Source organism: Hippocampus bargibanti, linkage group LG10 (assembly GCF_051943395.1).
Source record: "Hippocampus bargibanti isolate YZ-2025 linkage group LG10, ASM5194339v1, whole genome shotgun sequence".
NCBI lineage: Eukaryota > Metazoa > Chordata > Actinopteri > Syngnathiformes > Syngnathidae > Hippocampus > Hippocampus bargibanti.
Window position 1 is genome coordinate 24302522 of NC_142743.1, and position 19806 is coordinate 24322327.

The 19806-nt window shown below is 42.3% G+C and overlaps 2 protein-coding genes across 9 annotated transcripts; one reads left to right on the top strand and one right to left on the bottom strand.

Annotated features, from left to right (window-relative positions):
• The first annotated feature begins 179 nt into the window (after positions 1 to 179).
• rexo5 (RNA exonuclease 5) lies at positions 180 to 9676 on the top strand. Of its 3 annotated transcripts, XM_089005855.1 has the most exons (18): positions 180 to 288; positions 731 to 1005; positions 1065 to 1191; positions 1274 to 1403; positions 2019 to 2126; positions 2223 to 2308; positions 2390 to 2505; positions 3013 to 3151; positions 3242 to 3439; positions 4409 to 4482; positions 4567 to 4675; positions 4990 to 5085; positions 5160 to 5297; positions 6182 to 6274; positions 6650 to 6962; positions 7891 to 8060; positions 8748 to 8857; positions 8927 to 9676. In XM_089005855.1, exons 1-18 carry the CDS (start codon positions 286 to 288, stop codon positions 9000 to 9002), a joined length of 2361 nt encoding a protein of 786 aa, XP_088861981.1. In that variant the 5' UTR covers positions 180 to 285; the 3' UTR covers positions 9003 to 9676. The 3 variants fall into 3 exon arrangements, with proteins under 3 accessions (XP_088861981.1, XP_088861979.1, XP_088861980.1); XM_089005853.1 differs by having other exon boundaries at positions 8748 to 9676; XM_089005854.1 differs by having other exon boundaries at positions 182 to 313; positions 8748 to 9676.
• On the bottom strand, positions 8825 to 19750 carry parn (poly(A)-specific ribonuclease (deadenylation nuclease)). Of its 6 annotated transcripts, none has more exons than XM_089005857.1 (27): positions 19615 to 19750; positions 19300 to 19401; positions 19022 to 19099; positions 18877 to 18956; positions 18723 to 18790; positions 17903 to 17984; positions 17764 to 17824; positions 17057 to 17225; positions 16916 to 16978; positions 16102 to 16140; positions 15961 to 16003; positions 15523 to 15603; positions 15380 to 15436; positions 15226 to 15303; positions 15075 to 15118; positions 14801 to 14843; positions 14253 to 14328; positions 13538 to 13648; positions 13388 to 13457; positions 13260 to 13315; positions 13101 to 13187; positions 12754 to 13018; positions 11520 to 11647; positions 10976 to 11018; positions 10732 to 10895; positions 9806 to 9880; positions 8825 to 8957 (listed from the first exon to the last, which is right to left on the bottom strand). In XM_089005857.1, exons 2-26 carry the CDS (start codon positions 19316 to 19318, stop codon positions 9834 to 9836), a joined length of 2052 nt encoding a protein of 683 aa, XP_088861983.1. In that variant the 5' UTR covers positions 19319 to 19401; positions 19615 to 19750; the 3' UTR covers positions 8825 to 8957; positions 9806 to 9833. The 6 variants fall into 6 exon arrangements, with proteins under 6 accessions (XP_088861983.1, XP_088861984.1, XP_088861987.1 ...); XM_089005858.1 differs by having other exon boundaries at positions 19601 to 19721; XM_089005861.1 differs by having other exon boundaries at positions 10976 to 11015; positions 19300 to 19742.
• Positions 19751 to 19806: the final 56 nt, after the last annotated feature.

Genomic DNA, 19806 nt, shown 5'->3' on the forward strand with positions numbered 1-19806 from the left:
AGTGTGTTTATCCCATGAAATACGTCCAAATACATTAAAGTATCATAAAAAAGTCTATTAATTTAACGTAGATGGAAAATGGAGCTTGAACCGTAAACATTTTCATCAATGTTTTTTTTATGAAAATATTTTGAAAGTTCTGAACCAAACATGATCTGATCTGCTTCCCCTGTTATGAAGCTCGCACCCCCCACGTGTTTCCACCCATTTTTAACCCCGATTACACCGAAACCATTCCAACGAGTTTTATGAATCGAAACGACAAACGTGTGAATTTGGAAGGGGATGGTATGTCATAACACGGAAAATAACAGTATGTATTTTATATTATATTTTTTTGTGACTGAACATCCAGTTGATCGTTGGCCGAAAGAATCTTATACACTTAACCCACTCATGTTTTCACAAACTCAATCATCAATTTGCGTATTATTAACTCAGAATATAACTGATTAACACACTCATTTATTCAGTCAACAACTTATTAACTCACTAACCAATAACAAATTCAGTCCGTAACCCACCACTAACTCAACAATGCACATTATAATATAGTCGTGCACTCAGTCTGACGTCACGAAACTACTTTCGCTCACATTGACAAACTTATCAACCGTCTCATTCATAAATTAACACAGTCGGGTATGTCATGTGACGTGGCAATGTCCAAGTTCAGCGTTTCAGGCCGTATCAAAGCTGTCAATGACATTTGCGTTTGTTTTCCACGCAGGTCGAGATTGGCTGTAAAATGGAGTCCTCGCCATCAACGCCCACCAACGGGAAAAAAAGGAAAGATGATTCGGATCATCATCATCATCATCATCATGGCTACCGCGCAGCCAAGAGGGTCAAAAGCCAACCCGCTGGCGCTGATGAACTGGAAGAAGTTAAACCGCGGATCTCTGTGTCTCCTGAGCGCCTGTTGCATCCCATCACGCCCAAGGAGCTGACGGAGCTCCTCCACTATGCTGCTTTAGGGAAGAAAAATGGAGTCAGACAGCCAAGGTCACCACCCATTCCCATCCATCCATGAGGAAAGTGTTTTGATTGTTTTTGTGTCGCAGTTGGTGTTGTCTTCGTGGACAAAGACGCATTCAAGGCGTCAACGTAGCGCTGGTGGAGGGTGTGAGCCAAAGTGACTTTTACAAACATTACCTGACTCTCAGGAACCTGAGAACCAAGTACAGCAATGTAGGTACACGTCGCTAACAAGTCGCCACCATGCGCAGATGGACATTGATGATGTCACCGTTTGTTTGTTTGTTTGTTTCAGAGGTTGAGCTTCATGTCAACAAATAGCAACAGCGGCAGCCTCCTTTCTACGATATTCAGCAGTGAAGTGGAGTCATTCGCCACTTCACCTTTGGCGAAGGAACAAAAGCGGAGCAGCCAAATAAAGCACGGTCAGCATCAAACACTTATGATGATAATAATAATAATAATAATAATAATAATAATTACATTAGATTAGCTTTTTATTAGTCTCACACTGGATGAATTTCACATTTCACAGCAGCAAAGTTAAAATAATAAGAATGAGAATAATGACAACAAAACTACTTCTACTACGACTACTACTTGTAGTACTCAGACTACCACTACCCCTGATGACTACTACTACTACTACTACTACTACTCGTACTACTACTAAAGCGGCCACTCCATTCCATCAAACCATCAACGGCCATCACAAAGGTCAATAAAACCACTTTATTATACAGTACAGTTTATTTCTTGAATTATAATACCATAGCACATTTATTATACCTAAAATAATGTATATTTTGTGTAGTTTTAAGGCTTAGAAAATTATAAAGTAGAAACTAATGTTTTTATGGGGACCTAGGAACGGATTATTCTCATTTGAATGGTTTCCTATGGGAAATGATTTTTTGGGATACACACCTTTGGCCTTACACGCTCTTGTCTGGGAACCAATGAAGTTCGTAAGCCAAGGAAGGTATCGCTGTATTGAACTCCCCAAACAAGCTCATTTGACGTGCATTTGTGTTGAACAGCGCTGATGTGTCACCCGGTGGTGAAGAAGTACGGTACGGGTAAACCTGGCATTACCCACTACGTGCTCACCCGGGAGGATTTAATCCGCCGGCATTACCCCGTCAAAGGTTCTCGTTTGCCGCCTCGCACCTCCGTCCCCTTCCACGTTTTGGCCCTCTGACTTCCTGTTGTTACCCCCCCGCCCCCAACATCGTCTGCATCAGGAGAAAAAGGCTTTGATGACTTTACGATCTTCGACCCCGCCGAAATTTCAGATAGCAGCCCTCTTTTTGGATTGGACTGCGAAATGGTGAGATGACATCATTGGTTTAAACGCCCCCCACAAACTCCCACGTCCAATCACAGTGATTTGATGGCAATCATGTGACAGTGTCTTACCGAGATGGGCTCCGAGCTGACCCGAGTGTCCCTCGTGGATGGCGACGGGAAATGCCTGATGGACGAATTGGTCAAACCTCCCAACGAAATACGCGATTACATCACCAAGTAAGCGCAGTCAACCTAACGTGTTGTCCATTCAACACAAAGAAAGAGAAACAAAAAACACTACCTCAGCATCAATAAATACATGTCATCATAAATAATAATAAATACATACATAAATATAGATAAACAAACAAATAAATACATAAACAAACACTTAAATAAATACATATATAAATACACATATAAATAAATACATAAATATATATAAACAAACAAACAAACAAATAAATACATAAACACACTTAAATAAGTACATACATAGACATACATATATAGACATACATAAATTTATGTAAACAAACAAATAAATACATAAACAAACACTTAAATAAATACATATATAAATGCATATTTAAATACATATATAACACATAAATAAATACATAAATATATATAAACAAACAAATAAATTCATAAATAATTACATAAACTAAATAAACGGAGGTCGTTCATTTTTTTGCTTTGAAGGATTCCAAAACAAACTTGTATTTGTGTCCCTTGTGTTAGTTTCTCTGGCATCACGGCGGCCATGTTGGATCCGGTGCAAACAACATTAGAAAACATCCAAGAGAAGCTGAGAACGTTGTTGCCCAAAGACGCCATTTTAGTTGGTCACTCCATCAACAACGACTTGGAGGCTCTTCGAGTACGTGGACGGACGGACGGACGGACGGACAAACGCAAACAAAACCCCAAAAAAGTGCGCTCTGCCATTTTTTTGGGTTCTTTTTTGCAGCTGATCTACCCTCACGTTATCGACACGTCGTTGCTGTACGTCAGAGAATGCGGGAGGCGTTTCAAGCTGAAGGTTCTGGCCGACGTGGTGCTCGGTCGGCAGATCCAGACGGAGGACGAGAAAGGACACCATCCCGTGGAGGACGCCCTGGCTGCTCTTGATCTGGCCAAATACTTTATCAGCAAGTCACCGCTGAAGGTAACAGACGATACTCAACGCTAGGCTAGGCTAGGCTAGGCTATCGGTTGTGAGTACGGTTAGTTATTGCGCTCGCCAGTTTGGATTGGATTGGCCTTTTTTTTAGTCCCGCAATGGAGAAATTTGTTTATCAGATGAGTACAGTGATACCTTGGCTTAGGAACTTAATTGCTTCCCAGAGTGTGTAAGGCGAAAAGTGTGTATCCCAAAAAATAATTTCCCATAGGAAACCATTAAAATGAGAATAATCCGATCCCAGATCCCCATAAAACATCATTTTCTAATTTTCTAAGCCTTAAAACTCCACAAAATATACCTTATTTTATGTATAATAAACATGCTATTGTATTCTAATAAAAGAAATACACTGTACTGTATAATAAAGTGGTTTTATTTACCTTTGCGATGGTCGTTGATGGCTTGATGGAATGGAGTGGCCGCTTTCATCAACATTGCCTTTGAACTGCGTTCTTGACCAATCACGTGGCTTTAACCGACGACTGGGGGCAGGGAATAGAGGAGCAAAACAAGCCATTTTCTTATAGGAGAGCGGGCTCGTTCGCAAACGACACATCATTGTAGCAGCTCCGTGTGCATCCCAAAAAATAGCTCGTCTGCCAAGGTACAATTTTCATAAATTTAACGTTCGTAAACTGAAAAGTTCGTAAGCCAACGGGTTCTAAACCGAGGTATCACTGTACCAAAAAAATGTTCGTATGTACAGTTGTTTGTAACTTGAATGTTCGTAAGTAGGGGAGCGTCTGTAGTTTGTTAGCATGTTGCTTAGCTAGTTAGATAGCGAGACAGATATTTTTAGATTAGATGAGCCTTTATTTGTCTGACAGTGAAGAAATGTACATTTCACAGCAGCAAAAACAAAATACAAGAGCTGCCACGTAAATCCGCTTCAATTCCAAGCCGCGACAGATGTTAAGATGGAGGTGTCTAATTTTGGGGTTGTTCTTTTAGGTTGTTGAGGATCACCACACGGACCTTTGTGGTTGGTCCATCAAAGAAGTCGATGAGGTCGCGCACAGTTGCAGGTGCGGCAAACGCACGCAAATGCTAACGTTTGTGTTGCTGTGATGTGCTACGATTCATTTTCTCTTGGTGTTTTTGGCGTGCAGGTTTGCGGATGTGTTGCAGCGTCTGGATCGGACCGTCGGCTACGTGGGGAAACACGATGACGTCACCTTTCGTGCAACCTTTCAGCTTTGGCGCAACTCGGACAAACAGGTGAGAATAGTCAATGTAACTCAAATAGATAGAAAGCTAGCTAGCTAATAGATAGACAGCTAGCTAAATTAAAATGACATAAATACATTTTGTGCGTTGAAAATGGAAATTTAAAGTACAATATACAAAGTATCATAGATAGAAATGAATAGAAAACAAAAACATAAAAATCAATAACAGGCCGGGGACCCAAAATGGCCGCCCTTTACGACGTCAAGTTCTGACCCAAAATGGCCACCGTTTACCACGTCAAGCTCGTTTTTTGGCTCAGCTTCAACTCTCCCTCTTTATGTCACCGATGGATTCTTGTGCAGGTCGTGGATTCTTTCCGCAAGTGGAACAAACGTCCCCTCTTCTCTGCACTCAGTTTATCTGCTTTCTCAGAAGTCCATCCTTGTCAAGACCACAAGGTTTGGACTCATTTTGTGTCCCCGTGTGTGTCCACCCGTGTGCGCGTTATCTTACCGTGTTCTGCGTGTTTTAGACGAGCTGGCCTCTTCAGGATCTGTGCGTGGTCTTTGCCGGACCGCTTCCCGCCGGCTTTTCCGAGAAAGCGGTGAGGCGACTGTTCCGTCGTTGCGGCTCGATCCGGGCCGTCCGAATGCTGACAAGCACACACAGGGTGCGTTTGATTCTAAACCAAAAAGAAAGACAGTCATACCTCGGTTTACGAACACCTTGGCTTACGAACTTTTCGGTTTGCGAACGTTACATTGATGAACATTTTACCTTGGCATACAAACTTTTTTCGTACACGGAGCTTCCTCAATGAGTGATGTGCCGTTCGTGAACAAGCCCGTTCTTCTCACAACAAAATGGCAGACGACTATTTTTGTCATCTATACCCCGCCCCCAGTCTTCGGTTAAAGCCACGTGATTGGTGGGTGGTTTTAACATGAAAGAGACAGGCAGATGACAGTGAGAGTTTCAATCTAGGTAGTTCAAAGGCAGAGTGTAGACTGCAAGGTTAAAATTCCCATCAATTAGGCTCCACAAATAACCCGCACAAGCCATCTGTACACCTGATGCAAAAAGCTATCAAGCCAGCTAAACAGAACACAATCGATGAGGAACAAGATAAAATGATGGCAGAGAAAGCACCTACAAGGGATCATTCCTCAAGATGGTGAAAGAAGAAGGCTCCGTTCCTCATCAAGTGTTTAATGCTGATGAAAGCGGCCACTCCATTCCATCAAGCCATCAACGACCATCACAAAGGTAAATAAAACAACTTTATTATACAGTACAGTTTATTTCTTTAATTATAATACCATTGCACATTTATTATACATTAAATAAGGTCTATTTTGTGTCGTTTTAAGGCATAGAAAATAATGTTTTATGGGGATCTCGGAACGGATTGTTCTCATTTTAATGGTTTCCTATGGGAAATTAATTTTTGGGATACACACTGTCTTGGAACCAATTAAGTTCGTGAGCCAAGGTATCACTGCCCCATCTCTGCTGGGTTGTGCGTTGACAGTCTTTTCTCACCGTTTTCAATAGGTTCATGCCTTGGTGGAGTTCGAATTATTGGAAGCGGCTGCGCTGGCGCTACAAATGCTAAATGGTGTCACCGTGCAAGGACATACCGTGAAGGTAGGCAGTATGTTACAACTCACGAGATGTTATAGTGTGTTTTCCACATTTAAAGGACAACCGACACCTCTGGACACACGCGCTAGCGTTCACTCAACACGGAAGTAACTCAAATAGATGGAAAGCTAACTAGCTAGCCAATAGATAGCTAATAGCTAGCCAGCTAGATAGCTAGCTAGCCAACCAGTTCGATAGCCATATAGCTAATAGATAACCAGCTAGGGAGCTAGATCGCAATTAGATAGCAAATAGCTAGCTCGCGAGATAGCCCGCTAGATATCTGAATAGCTAGACAAATAAATCAAGAAATATTCACATGAAACAATGTGTTTCGTGAACCAATCGCATTTCGGACATTATTTGTCTATCTTTCAGGTTCAGAGGCCGGTAACAGAGTCCACGTTGGATTTTGACGTGACTCTGGACGCCCTGATGGGCGACGCCGTCAACGCGCGCCGTCTCTACGCGCTCAAGCTAAAAAGTCACATGACCACTAACGGCAGCACATGGGACGGCAAGATGGCGGCGATCGGCCAGATGGCGGCGAATGGCAAGATGGCGTCGCTTCTCGTCAACAAGAGCAAAATGAGCAAGGAGACGCTCACCGAGACGTTCAGCCGCTTCGGAGTCGTTGAAAGGGTGGCGTTGATGGACCAACCGGAAATGCAACCCAAGCATGCCTACATACGTGAGTGACAGGAAAAAAATAACACACTTTTACGTTAATAAATCATTTTTTCTTTTGTATTTTCAAAACAAAACTTTTTTTTTCAATTAAAAGGCACGCACATTTCTAATACAGTGATACCTTGGCTTACGAACTTAATTGGTTCCCAGACAGAGTGTGTAAGGTGAAAAGAGTGTATCCCAAAAATTAATTTCCCATAGGAAACCATTAAAATGAGAATAATCTGTTCCCAGGTACCCATAAAACATCATTTTCTACTCTTCTAAACCTTAAAACTACTCACAATATACCTTATTTTATGTATAATAAATGTGCTGTGGTATTATAATTAAAGAAATATACTGTACTGTATAATAAAGTGATTTTATTGACCTTTGTGATGGTCGTTGATGGCTTGATGGGATGGAGTGGCCGCTTTCATCAGCATTAAACACTTGATGAGGAACGTAACCTTCTTTCACCATTTTGAGGAATTATCCCTTGCAGGTGCTTTCTCTACCATAATTTTACCTAGTTCCTCATCAATTGTGTTCTGTTTAGCTGGCTTGATAGCTTTTTGCATCAAGTGTACAGATGGCTCGTGCGGGTTGTTTGTGGAGCCTGATTGATGGGATATTTTAACCTTGCAGTCTACACTCCGCCTTTGAACTATTAAAGTTGAAACAAGTCCAAATTTCAATGGGCGGGGAATAGAGGACCAAAACAGTCGGCTGCCATTTTCTTGTTAGGAGAACGGGCTCGTTCGCCAACGACACATCACTCATTGTGGCAGCTCCGTGTGTATCTTGAAAAATAATTTGTATGTCAAGGTAAAATGTTCATACATGTAACGTTCGTAAACTGAAAAGTTCGTAAGCCAAGGGGTTCATCAACCGAGCTATCACTGTATTTCCAATTGCAGGTTTTTTGATCTTCTTCTCTTCCACAGATTTTGCGCATTCCGATGGGAAACAGGCGGCCATCAACTCCTCCGCAGAACTCTGGCAGGAAAAATATCTGACCTATCCGGCGTTGACTCCAGCGGACGCCACCTGCGGCGTCAGACCCGACGAATCGCCGATTCACTTCGGAGGCCAAACATATCATACATCTCCTCAGGTTTCAGCAGACGCTTTAAAGATCACACCACAATGCTCACTCGTGACTTTTCAGTCAGCTTTGTTGTCAAATATGCTAATATGCTATTATGCATGACATACAGCACAGATGAAAATTTCATGTAAATTGAGGTAGTGACGTATGTAAAGTGAATGGTCATATTTTAGACAGACGCCCTCATTTCAAGCTCATATAACTCCAAACTGATATCATTTAGGAATTTTTTTCTGATGAGAGTCTAAAGTTTCTTACGCTGCATTGAATGTTTTATGTCGTCCTAAAAGTCAATACAGGTAACATCCGACTTACAACAAGCTCGACTTACAACTACCCGTACTTACGACCATGACCTCCAGACCGTATTTAAAAATAATAATAATTCTACGCCTGGCACTGCAACGCGCTAGCCCTCGAGTCTCTCTTCAACATTTTCAATTGATTTCAACTTACGACCATTTCGACTTAGGACCATTTCAACTTTGGTTCCGTTTGTTCGGAACAGAACTCGGTCGTAAGTCGGATCTTACCTAATTTAAACTAGTACGCGGATCTTACCTGTATTCTGTTGGTCGGTCCTGCAATTGAAGTGACAGTGACAAAAACCCTGGCACGGGAGTCACCACATTTTCGCACCTGCTTGGCAGTGAATGAGTTAAAATGCTAATGTGTTTTTTTAATTCCGTGAAGGATGCGGAGGTACGGCAGATGATGAAGAAACTGGACACACGGCTGGGGAAGGTTTTTCGGTCTCTCCCAGAATGCACCTTGTCTGTGGTGCTGCTGCTCGCTCACAACAGGTCACTTTCAATCTCACCTCAAATCTTCTTTCTTGACCTTTTTCATGCCCTCCATTTTCATCCACTTAGCGCTTCGAAGTCACCAGCGCCCGGTTTGTGCCTTTTGGAGATCAAGCGTGACAAGTCAAGTCAAGCCTTCACATGACATCCACTTCCGATGTCCCCCAGACTTCTTTTCAAGGACAACCGACACCATTCTAGCTTTCTATTTGAGTTACTTCTGGGTTGAGTGAACGCTGGCGCGTGTGGCTGCCGCTGCTCACCCACAGAAAAACTTCATCCTGTGACTGTGAAGTGTCCTTGAGAGTGTTGAAAGGCGCTTGTAAATGAAATGTATTATATTATTATTATCTAGTTATTAGCTTCTGTTGACTAGCTAGCTAGCTTTCTTATTCATTATTATGATTATCAAGACATAAAAGGGAACGAATGTATTCAACAAAACGAAGTAGGCGGCGATAATAAGAAAATTCTTTTATTTTTTAAAAAAAATTCCTTGCCCCCCTCTTCAGGGAAATATTGAAGAATTTTGAACGTCATCCAAAATAATGTAAATATGGATTTAGATTTTTTTGACAGTTTTCATACAACTACAAAAAAAAAAAAACAACAAACTGAAGCACCTCCAATGGAGTCCAAATCGGCACAGCAATAAATTAGCACATTCTGCTTGTTGATACAGTTTGTATTATTATTATTTTTGATAAAATAAGAGCATTTCATATTTTTTCTCGTTTATTAAAAAAAAAAAAAATCTGGATTTTAAATAGATATTTTTACCATGGTGTAAACAACATGTTCACCTTACTGCTAAGCTAAGCTAACACACACACACACACACAAGTAAAAAAAAAAAAAAAAATGGTTTTGTCACATGTATATAAAAAAAAATATGAAATTCAAGATGAATTATGCAAATGCAGAAGTGTCTTTATGGCTTGTGCGTACTTTTTTTTTTGCTTGTGGTAGCTTGTTGCTACCACGCCTCAGGGACCTCAAACAACGCTGACGAAGTTCCAGTAGCTGAATAAGGAGGACAGCGGGGAAAAGGAGGACAGCGTGGGGGGTTAGAAAGAGAAATGTTACCATTTGTAAATACAGTGATACCTCGGCTTACCAACTTAATTGGTTCCCAGAAAGTGTGTGGTGTGTGTAAGGCGAAAAGTGTGTATCCCAAACATTAATTTCCCATAGGAAACCATTAAAATGAGAATAATCTGTTCCCAGGTCCCCATAAAACATCATTTTCTACTTCTGTGTAAGCTCTCAGTCATACATGAGTGGTCCATCGATGAGAAGGTTTCTTCAGCCGTCATCTGTACAAATTTGAAGGTGTCGGTCGGATGTTTTGCTTCTTATCCAAAGAGGCTTCATCAGCGAACAATTTTTTTTACTGGTAGTTTTGGCCCTATATCCCGACTGTCCAGATGTGGATGATTGATAGCTTTTTGCATCAAGTGTACAGATGGCTTGTGCGGGTTATTTGTGGAGCCTGATTGACCGAATAATTTAACCTTGCAGTCTACACTTTGCCTATGAATATCAATAAAGTTGAAACAAGTCAAAATGTCAGTTTTCTATCCATTTTCTGACTCTCTATCGTCTGCCTGTCTCTTTAATGTTTGAACCACCTCCCTTCACTGCTGCGTTCTTGACCAATCACGTGGCTTTAACCGACGAATGGGGGCGGGGAATAGAGGACCAAAACAAGCCGGCGGCCATTTTCTTGTTAGGAGAACGGGCTCGTTCGTGAACGACACATCACTCATTGTGGCAGCTTTGCGTGTATCCCGAAAAATAGTTTGTATGCCAAGGTAAAATGTTCATCAATTTAACGTTCGTAAACCGAGGTATGACTGTACGCACGAGCTCACCTTCCGATGTCTTCTTCTTGCTCTTCTGACTCTTATGCTTGGGCGTCACGGCAGAAGCCTGTTGCCAGTCGACTGTTCCCTCGGATTCTTTTGACGAATCGTCGGCGGCGTCGTCGTCCTCTTCCTCGGGGGGGAGCTTCGACCCGGATGATTGGCTTGCGTCCCTGTGGGGGCGGGGCGGCAGGGCGGAATTTCAAAATGGCTCCCGAGACCAGACAATAAGAGGAGATTTGATGGGACTTACGTAGTCTTCAGCCATCCTTCGGACGTTTTGCTCTCCACGACTTCTGTCACAACATTTGGGGTCGAAATGCGCAATTATTCGCACGGCGTTGGAATCCGAGCATAACAATTACTTCATTGTTATTTATCTGGCTATCTGTTGCTGGCTATATATTAGCTATCTATCTGGCTACCTAGCTAGCTATCTATTAGCCATCTAGTCTGTCTATTTGAGTTATTCCGGGTTGTTGGCTATCTAGCTGGCTATCAATATGGCTGGCTAGCTAGCTAATTGAGTCAGGAAACATTAGCTATCTAGCTAGCTATTGGCTATTTGCTCTCTATTAGCTGTCTAGCGATCTAGTCTCTCCATTTGAGTTATTCTGGGTTGTTGGCCATCTCTTAGCTAGGCTATATATTAGCTATCTGACTAGCTACCTATTAGCTGTCTAGCTGGCTATATATTAGCTATCTATCTGGCTAGCTATTCAGCTATGTAGCTAGCTAACTACATCGCCAAATTGCCGATCAGCCGGGAAGAAAACCGCTAGCGCGCACGCACGCACCATCGCTTTTCATCTTCTTGCCAGCAGGGCCGTCGGAATACGAGTAGTGACTCCAACCGTCTGCGGCCTCGGCGTTTGCCTGCTGCGCCGAGGCCTGGATGGGACTGCCGCTGCGCTTCCTCACGGATCTACGAAAAACGCAGCGGACGGACATGTTGCTTTCATGCTTTCAATGAAAAACAAACACCGCTCGTTAGCAAGTGCCGTAAACGTGGCACAAAAATAATTCATCCGCTAACTAAACAACAAGGATTGAAATGCAGCTTCGTTGGCGAAAGTCAAGATACGACTTTCTCAAGAACACGAAGGCGATCTGACTTTGTAAATTGAGGAATCCCTGTACAGTGATACCTTGGCTCACGAACTTAATTGGTTCCCAGACAGAGTGTGTAAGGCGAAAAGTGTGTCTCCCAAACATTAATTTCCCACAGGAAACCATTAAAATGAGAATAATCCGTTCCCAGGTCCCCATAAAACATCATTTTCTAATTTATAATTTTCTAAGCCTTAAAACTACACAAAATATACCCTATACCGTATAATAAATGTGCTATGATATTATAATGGAATAAATAAACTGTACCGTATAATAAAGTCATTTTATTGACCTTTGTGATGGTCGTTGATGGCTTGATGGAATGGAGTGGCCACTTTCATCAGCATGAAACACTTGACGAGGAACGTAGCCTTCTTCTTTCACCATCTTGAGCAATGATCCCTTGGAGGTGCTTTTTCTGCCATCATTTTACCTTGTTCCTCATCAATTGTGTTCCGTTTCGCTGGGTTGATAGCTTTTTGAATCAAGTGTACAGATGGTTTGTGCGAGTTATTTGTGGAGCCTGATTGATGGGAATTTTAACCTTGCAGTCTACACTCTGCCTTTGAGCTAACAAAGTTGAAACGAGTCCAAATTTCACTGTTTTCTATCCATTTGCTCATTCTCTGTCGTCTGCCTGTCTCTAATGTTTAAACCACCTCGCCTCACTGCTACGTTTTTGACCAATCACGTGACTTTAACCGAAGACTGGGGGCGGGGAATAGAGGACAAAAGCAGTCGGCTACCATTTTGTCGTTAGGAGAATGGGCTTGTTCACCAACAACACATTGTGGCGCTCCGTGTGTATCCGAAAAAGTTCATATGCCAAGGTAAAATTGTCAAAAATTTAACGTTCGTAAACCGAAAGTTCGTAAGCCAAGGGGTTCGTAAACCGAAGCATTTTCGTTAGCATCCTACCTGGCGTATCCGAATCCGCTAGAAGTGGCAGAGCTAGCGTAGTGATGCTGGAGCCAGCCGTCTTCCGTCCAGGACTTGGACGCTGGGGCCTTCTCCTCCTTCTTCTTCTCCTTGGCCCGCCGCCTTCCTTGTATGTAATCTGCGTACGTCTGGATCTTGTAGCTCTCGGCGTAGCGGCTGGTATTCATGGCGATCTGCACCTGGTCCGTTTGACTGAGGGACACAAAGGCGGATGTGTCGTCCAGCCACGAGACCTGAATGTTTCCTGAGTGGACGCGGATAGAAAAAAAAAATGATTGCAAGTGATTTTTGGTGGACGCGATCATGCGCTTGTTGACGTTTTTTACCGAAGGCACTGAAAAGCTGGTAGAGGTCGCTGGTCTTCCATTCTTTGGGGAAGGTGACGTAGAGGACGTTGTCTCTCTTCGGTTGCACTGGATTGGATTGGACCTTTATTCGTTTCGCAGTGGAGACATCTTACATTTCATAGCTGCCGTCGTACTCACAGTCTGGTCCCGCGATATTGAGGTAGGGGATGTCGATGATCCTCATCAGGAAAAGTCTGCAATCAAACAAATGGCAAACGTCGGATACAAAAAAAACGGCGTAGCGGAGCAAAAGTGGCGCCACTCACTTGTTGTGGAACGGCTCGATGAGTTTGGAGTGAGCAGACACGTACGCTTTGGGTGGCGTCAGGAAAGAGCCTAGAAGGGGAGGGGGGCGAAGATTTATGAGCAAAGTTGTTTTGGATTGGTGGAAGAAAAAACGTGTGGCGTGGCGCTACCCAGGAAGTTGGCCATGGAGATGAAGCAGCGTCCGGTGATGTAAGCGTCGTAGCCGGCTTCGTGCAACTGCTCCTTGGCCGTGTTGTAGCTCGGAAAGCCTTCGGCCGATTCTGACGATGAAAAAAAAAAAATATATATATATATATATATATATATATATGCACACACATAAACACATACATATACATACATATATACACACAAATACATACATAGACATATGTATACACATGTATACACACCTACACATATCATCCATACACATACATATATAAATGTACAGATACCTCAGCTCAGAAAGTGTGTGTAAGGCGAAAAGTTCGTCTGCCAAACATTTATTTCCCTTAAGAAACCATTAAAATGAGAATAATCCGTTCCCAGGTCCCCACAAAACAATTTTCTACTAAATAAGCCTTAAAACGGCACAAAATATACCTTATTTTATGTATAATAAATATGCGATTATATTGTAATTAAATAAATAAACTGTACAGTATAATAAAGTCGTTTTATTGACTTTTGTGATGGTCGATGATGGCTTGATGCAATGGAGTGGGAGAAGGGGGCAGGCAGAGAGGGACTTTTTCGGTCTCATAATAGCTAAAGTATCCTCGATAACAAACCACGACCGCATTCTATGCAAAAGTATCACTTGTATATACAAATAAAACACCCGTACGGAGCCACAGTATGCAAGCATGTGGGTGCGCTTACCAATTTGAGGCGCCTTGAAAGGACTTTCGTTCAGCTGCTTCTCCAACCCGGCCAGAGACGTGTTGTTGATCAGGTCCTGCAACACGCATGTTTTTCTTAGAATAGCAAAGATGCTAATCTGATACATATTTGTAGCGCTTGCTGGAAAACGCCGCAAATTCCTTCATGTTTAGGCTTTGTGTCGCGCTTCAAGACGGAAGCTAACAGGAAAGTAGCCGTCGGTCTTGACCGCACGCTAACGGTTTTGCATATAAGAATTAAATCTACAGCCAAACATGGGTTTTGGACCATAATCCGTTCCAGAAACCTGTTTGAAAACCAATTTGGCTGAAAATCAACTTGCGAACAAGATACGTTTCCAACGGTAGTTCGGAACGTATCTCGTTCGTTAGTTGGGGAGTGTCTGTACCCCCGAAAATGTTTGTATGTACCGTTGTTCGTAACTCGAATGTTCGTAAGTAGGGGAGTGTCTGTACAGCTAGCTAAAAGATAACTAATCATCTTGTTAAAAATAAAATAAATGGCAACAGAAGGAATATTAGATTCACCTTAAAGGGCTGAGTGGACGCCATCAGCTTTGTGTCCAGTAGCCTGCAAGAAGAACAAATAATCATAATAATAATAATAATAATAATAATAATAATTCAGTGCCATTCACAAATTTATTTGGGAATTGAAAATATGACGTAGAGCGCATTCCTAAATTTTGCTCAGGTTTTGTTTTTTTTTTTTATGCTTGGGTGCTGATTAAGTGCTGGCCACGGCCAACCGATGCTTCCGGCACACGCAGAAAGCATCGGTTTGACGGGTATCAAAACGCACCTTGGAAAAACGCATATTGTGACCTCTTTAAAATCTTGAAGATCCTGGAGAGGGGGGCAAAAAAAAAAAAAAAAAAAGAAGAAGAAGAAGAACGTGGGCATCCAGAAGTTCAAAAGTGAGACATTGACGACAACAACCCCGAGGAGCGTACGTCGGGGAGGGGGCAGTAGAACTGATGGATGGTGTGCATCACGTCCAGCAGCATGTTGTGGCCCACCACCAGTTTACCCTACGGAAAACGTTGCCATGAATCAAAATGGCCACTTGGTTTGGAAAATTCCAGTCAAAAAAAAACGTTGACTCACAGACTTGGAGATGGCGTGGATGACCCGGGAGAAGCCCACGGCATCGTTTAGCTGCATCTAGAGGAGTTGAGAAGAGCAGACAAAATAATATACGTATGTATATATCATATTGATTTCAAGGAAGAGTCATTTCTCTGCTCAACCTGCTCCTTCTCCAATTTCTGCTGCTCTCTCTGCTTTCTCTCCTCCTCATCCACTTTGCTGACCTGGATGATGCGCTCCTTCTTGAAGACAAAAATACACAAAATGAAATCACGCGCATGTCGTCCAGGAGTGGTCCATCGATGAGAAGGTTTCTTCAGCCGTCATCTATACTTCTTTAAAGGTGTCGGACGTTTCATTTTAATGGTTTCCTATGGGAAATTAATGTTTGGAATACACACTTTTCACCTTACACACACTTTCTGGGAACCAATTAAGTTCGTAAGCCAAGGTATCACTGTACATGATTTCCTATTGCAAATATGACTGTTTTTTTGCACAATTTGCTTTTTTTTGTCACATTATGACAGATTTTAGACTCCCATTTTTTGGGGGGCCAGACTCATTTTTGAAATGCAACATAAATAGAGTTGAACTACCTTGTCTATTTCCAAGGTTTCTACATGGAGCCCTTTTGGAAACCTGTCAGTCAAAAGCAAAAAGACAAATGAATCCCTCAGGACAAATCAAGCATGGCAGGACAGGACGGGACAGGACAGGACGGGACAGGACAGACTCACTTCCAGTTGAGAGTCTGGTAGATCAACTTCCTCTGGAACCTAAGATGGAAAAACAAGCATTAACCTTTACATTTACAGTGATACCTTGGCTTACGAACTTAATTGGTTTCCAGACAGAGTGTGGAAGTGTGTATCTCAAAGATTAATTTGACAAAGGAACCCATTAAAATGAGAATAATCCATTCCCAGGTCCCCATAAAACATCATTTTCTACGCTTCTAAGCCTTAAAACTACACAAAATAGACATTATTTTATGTATAATACATCTGCTATGGTATTATAATTAAAGAAATAAACAGTACTGTATAATACAGTGGTTTTATTGACCTTTGTGATGGTCGTTGATGGCTTGATGTTATGGAGTGGCCGCTTTCTTCAGTGAACTGCAAATGTCCACATTGTGGGACGAATAAAGGTTCTCTGATTCTGATTCAGCACTTGATGAGGAACGTAGCCTTCTTCTTTCACCATCTTGAGGAATGATCCCTTGTAAGTGCTTTCTCTGCCATCATTTTACCTTGTTCCTCATCAATTGTGTTCTGTTTAGCTGGGTTGATAGCTTTTTGCATCAAGTGTACAGATGGCTTGTGCGGGTTATTTGTGGAGCCTGATTGATGGGATATTTTAACCTTGCAGTCTACACTCTGCCTTTGAACTATCAATAAAGTTGAAACGAGTCAAAATGTCACCATGTTTTCTCACCATTTTCTCACTCTCTCTCTGTCGTCTGCCTGTCTCTTTAATGTTTAACCTCCCTCACTGCTGCGTTCTTGACCAATCACGTGGCTTTAACAAGTTGAAGCGTAGGCTTACCCGCTGCACGGCTCCAGGTCGATGGTTTTCTCTGCACTGGAGAACAGGGCCTCCACCTTCTCCCTACGTCAGAAACAAATCATGATACCCAAATAAGGCAAGCGCCAAGGCCGCCATTTATTTTTTTTGTGGCAAACATACACCACTTTGTTGATGAAGTCCTTGTGTTCGTCGGGGACGTGGGCGGGGCCTTTGGAGCAGGACGGCGAGAGGTACGACTGCGTCCCGACGCCGTTGGCCTGCTGGCTTCGCTTCTCCTCTGTCTGCTCCCTCAACTGGGCCTCCTCCTCGTGGTTCAGGTAAGGGATTCCTGACGATGTTTGACACCCGGTTTTAGGACTTTGTCACAGACTTGCTGTCAATTCTATTTTTTTTCACCGTTCACCTCACCTCATCAGCATAACTAAGCCTATGTTGCCTAAGAGGTCTGTTGTACGAATGATCCAAATTGAACCTCACCCCACCATGGCGGTTTAGTGAAGGGTTTTGCTTTTACTCCCCTTTCAAACCAATCATAGCAGAGTCTGGCACCGCCACGTCTGGAAAGTAGGGCTATATATAGGGCCAAAACTAGCAGTAAAAGACTTTAGTTCGCTGACGAAGCCTCTTGGATAAGAAGCGAAACGTCCGACATCTTCAAAAAAGTACAGATGACGGCTGAAGAAACCTTTTCATCGATGGACCACTCCTGTATGACTGTGAGCTTACACAGATGAAATGTCTTATTATTGTTATTATTGTTAACATAGGATCATTTTCTTTAATTCATTCCACAAATATTGATTTAAAAAAAAGTATGCAAGCAACAACCGAGCACCCTTGCTTGCAAATGCTTTGGTTTCACTCACCGTGACAGAAAACCTTGTTGAAGTCGAAGCCCTGACTGGCCAGAAAGTCAATACTGGAACTCTAAAATCATGAAAAAATAAAAAGAATTAGAACTATAATCGTCACTTTAAGATGATGATCAAAATGTGAAAGATTTACCTGGCAGATAAACTTGATGTCAGGTGACGTCCGGTTGAAAGGTTTTGGAAAGATATAAAAGTTAAAAGTCTTTGTGACGTATCTGCAAGAGAGAAAGACACCTTAACCTCTCTACACACTTCTTTGACAATGTTTAAAAAAAATACAGTGATACCTCGGTTTACAAACTCCTTGGTTTACGAACGTTTCCGTTTACCAACGTTAAATTTATGAACATTTTACCTTGGTATACAAACTATTTTTCAGGGTACACACGGAGCGCCACATTGAGTGATGTGTCGTTCGCGAATGAGCCTGTTCTCCTAACAACAAAATGGCGCCTGGCTTGTTTAGGTCCTCTATATATTGTAGTTTTAAGGCTTAGAAAATTATAGCTATTAATGAAGTTTCTAGTGTATCTATTGCAATATCACAACTTCTAAGACGTACAACCCAGAGCTCCTTGAGACACTTTATGCAAAAAGCTATCCATTCCATCACGCCATCAACAACATCACAAAGGTAAATAAAATGACTTTATTATACAGGAAATTTTATTTATTTAATTACAATACCATAGCATATTTATTATACATAAAATAAGGTATATTGTGTGTAGTTTTCAGGTTTTTTTTTTTTTTCGTTGAAAATTATGTTTTATGGGGACCTGGGAACGGATTATTCTCATTCTGATGGGTTCCTATGTGAAATAATTTTTTGGGATACACACTTTTCGCTTTACACACTCTGTCTGGGAACCAATTAAGTTCGTAAGCCAAGGTATCACTGGATGCTACAAAGATAAAATGAAGAATGACTGTTAAAACCGAGAAACACTCACATGGCCTCATTCTGGTCATACTTGAAGGTGCAGAGCCCGAATTGGAAGAGAAGAAAATCCATGGAATGCTAAGGGAAGGGGAAATTGGACAGAAAAAGAGCTTGTATTAGCCCATGGAGCAATTCAGAGGCTTCGAAACGTCACACTTGCACACCTTTTTAAGCTTAGTGTAACGTTCCTCCGGCGTGTCCAGACCGTTGGTGAGTGCGCTGACGCTGGGTCCATCGCTGATGCCTGGGCAACACGCGAACGGCTTGACATCCACACCACGGAGCTTCGTTTTGCACAATGAGTCCTACCTGAAAACTCTCCGTCGATGGCGAGGAAGTCAGCCTCCTCTATCGCGGCGTACACCAGATTTAAACAGTCTTTAAAAGCTGAAAATCGACAACGATAAACAAGCCATGATAGCATTAGCTTAGCCGGCAAACGTGTTCGATGCACGCGCGCGCTAGCCAGGACAGAGGGGGGCGGTCGCGCGCTTATTCACTTATTTAAAGCTATACGTGCTTTTGTAATAATTCGAATAAGAAGAGGTGGATTTGACAAAATACAAAGGGCGACGCGTAACACTTACATTTGCGTGTCACCTCCATCCCGACGCGATGGCGGTGGAACCCTCAGAGCTAACGGTTGCTAGCCGACCTCCTTTGGCTTTTCAAGGTGTGTTCAGGTGGCGCTGGGAATTTGGAAAGCCGTCATAGAAACGATGCCCCACTAACCACAACTCAAAACATTTTCAGAAGATCCACAGATTTTGTTCGAGTGAATGGCGCACGTTAGGTTGATTAAAATGGTGGACATTTACACACGAATCATCATGTCATCAAAATCGAGCAGACTTTTGCATTCGAATAGTGGGAAGAAGACTGACAAACCGGTGATAACCCACCACCATGAGGTGCAGAAACAGCAGAAGACAGCAGTCGTGATAGATGTTGAAATTTCGAATAAACAATGAAAAGGGAAGATAAAAAAGACGAAAAAACAAGGTTTGGACAAAGAAATCGTTCTGGGTTAATTCTCTATGATACTGTGCCACATATTTGACAGGCAATCCAATTGAGCAATCATATGCCGCCTA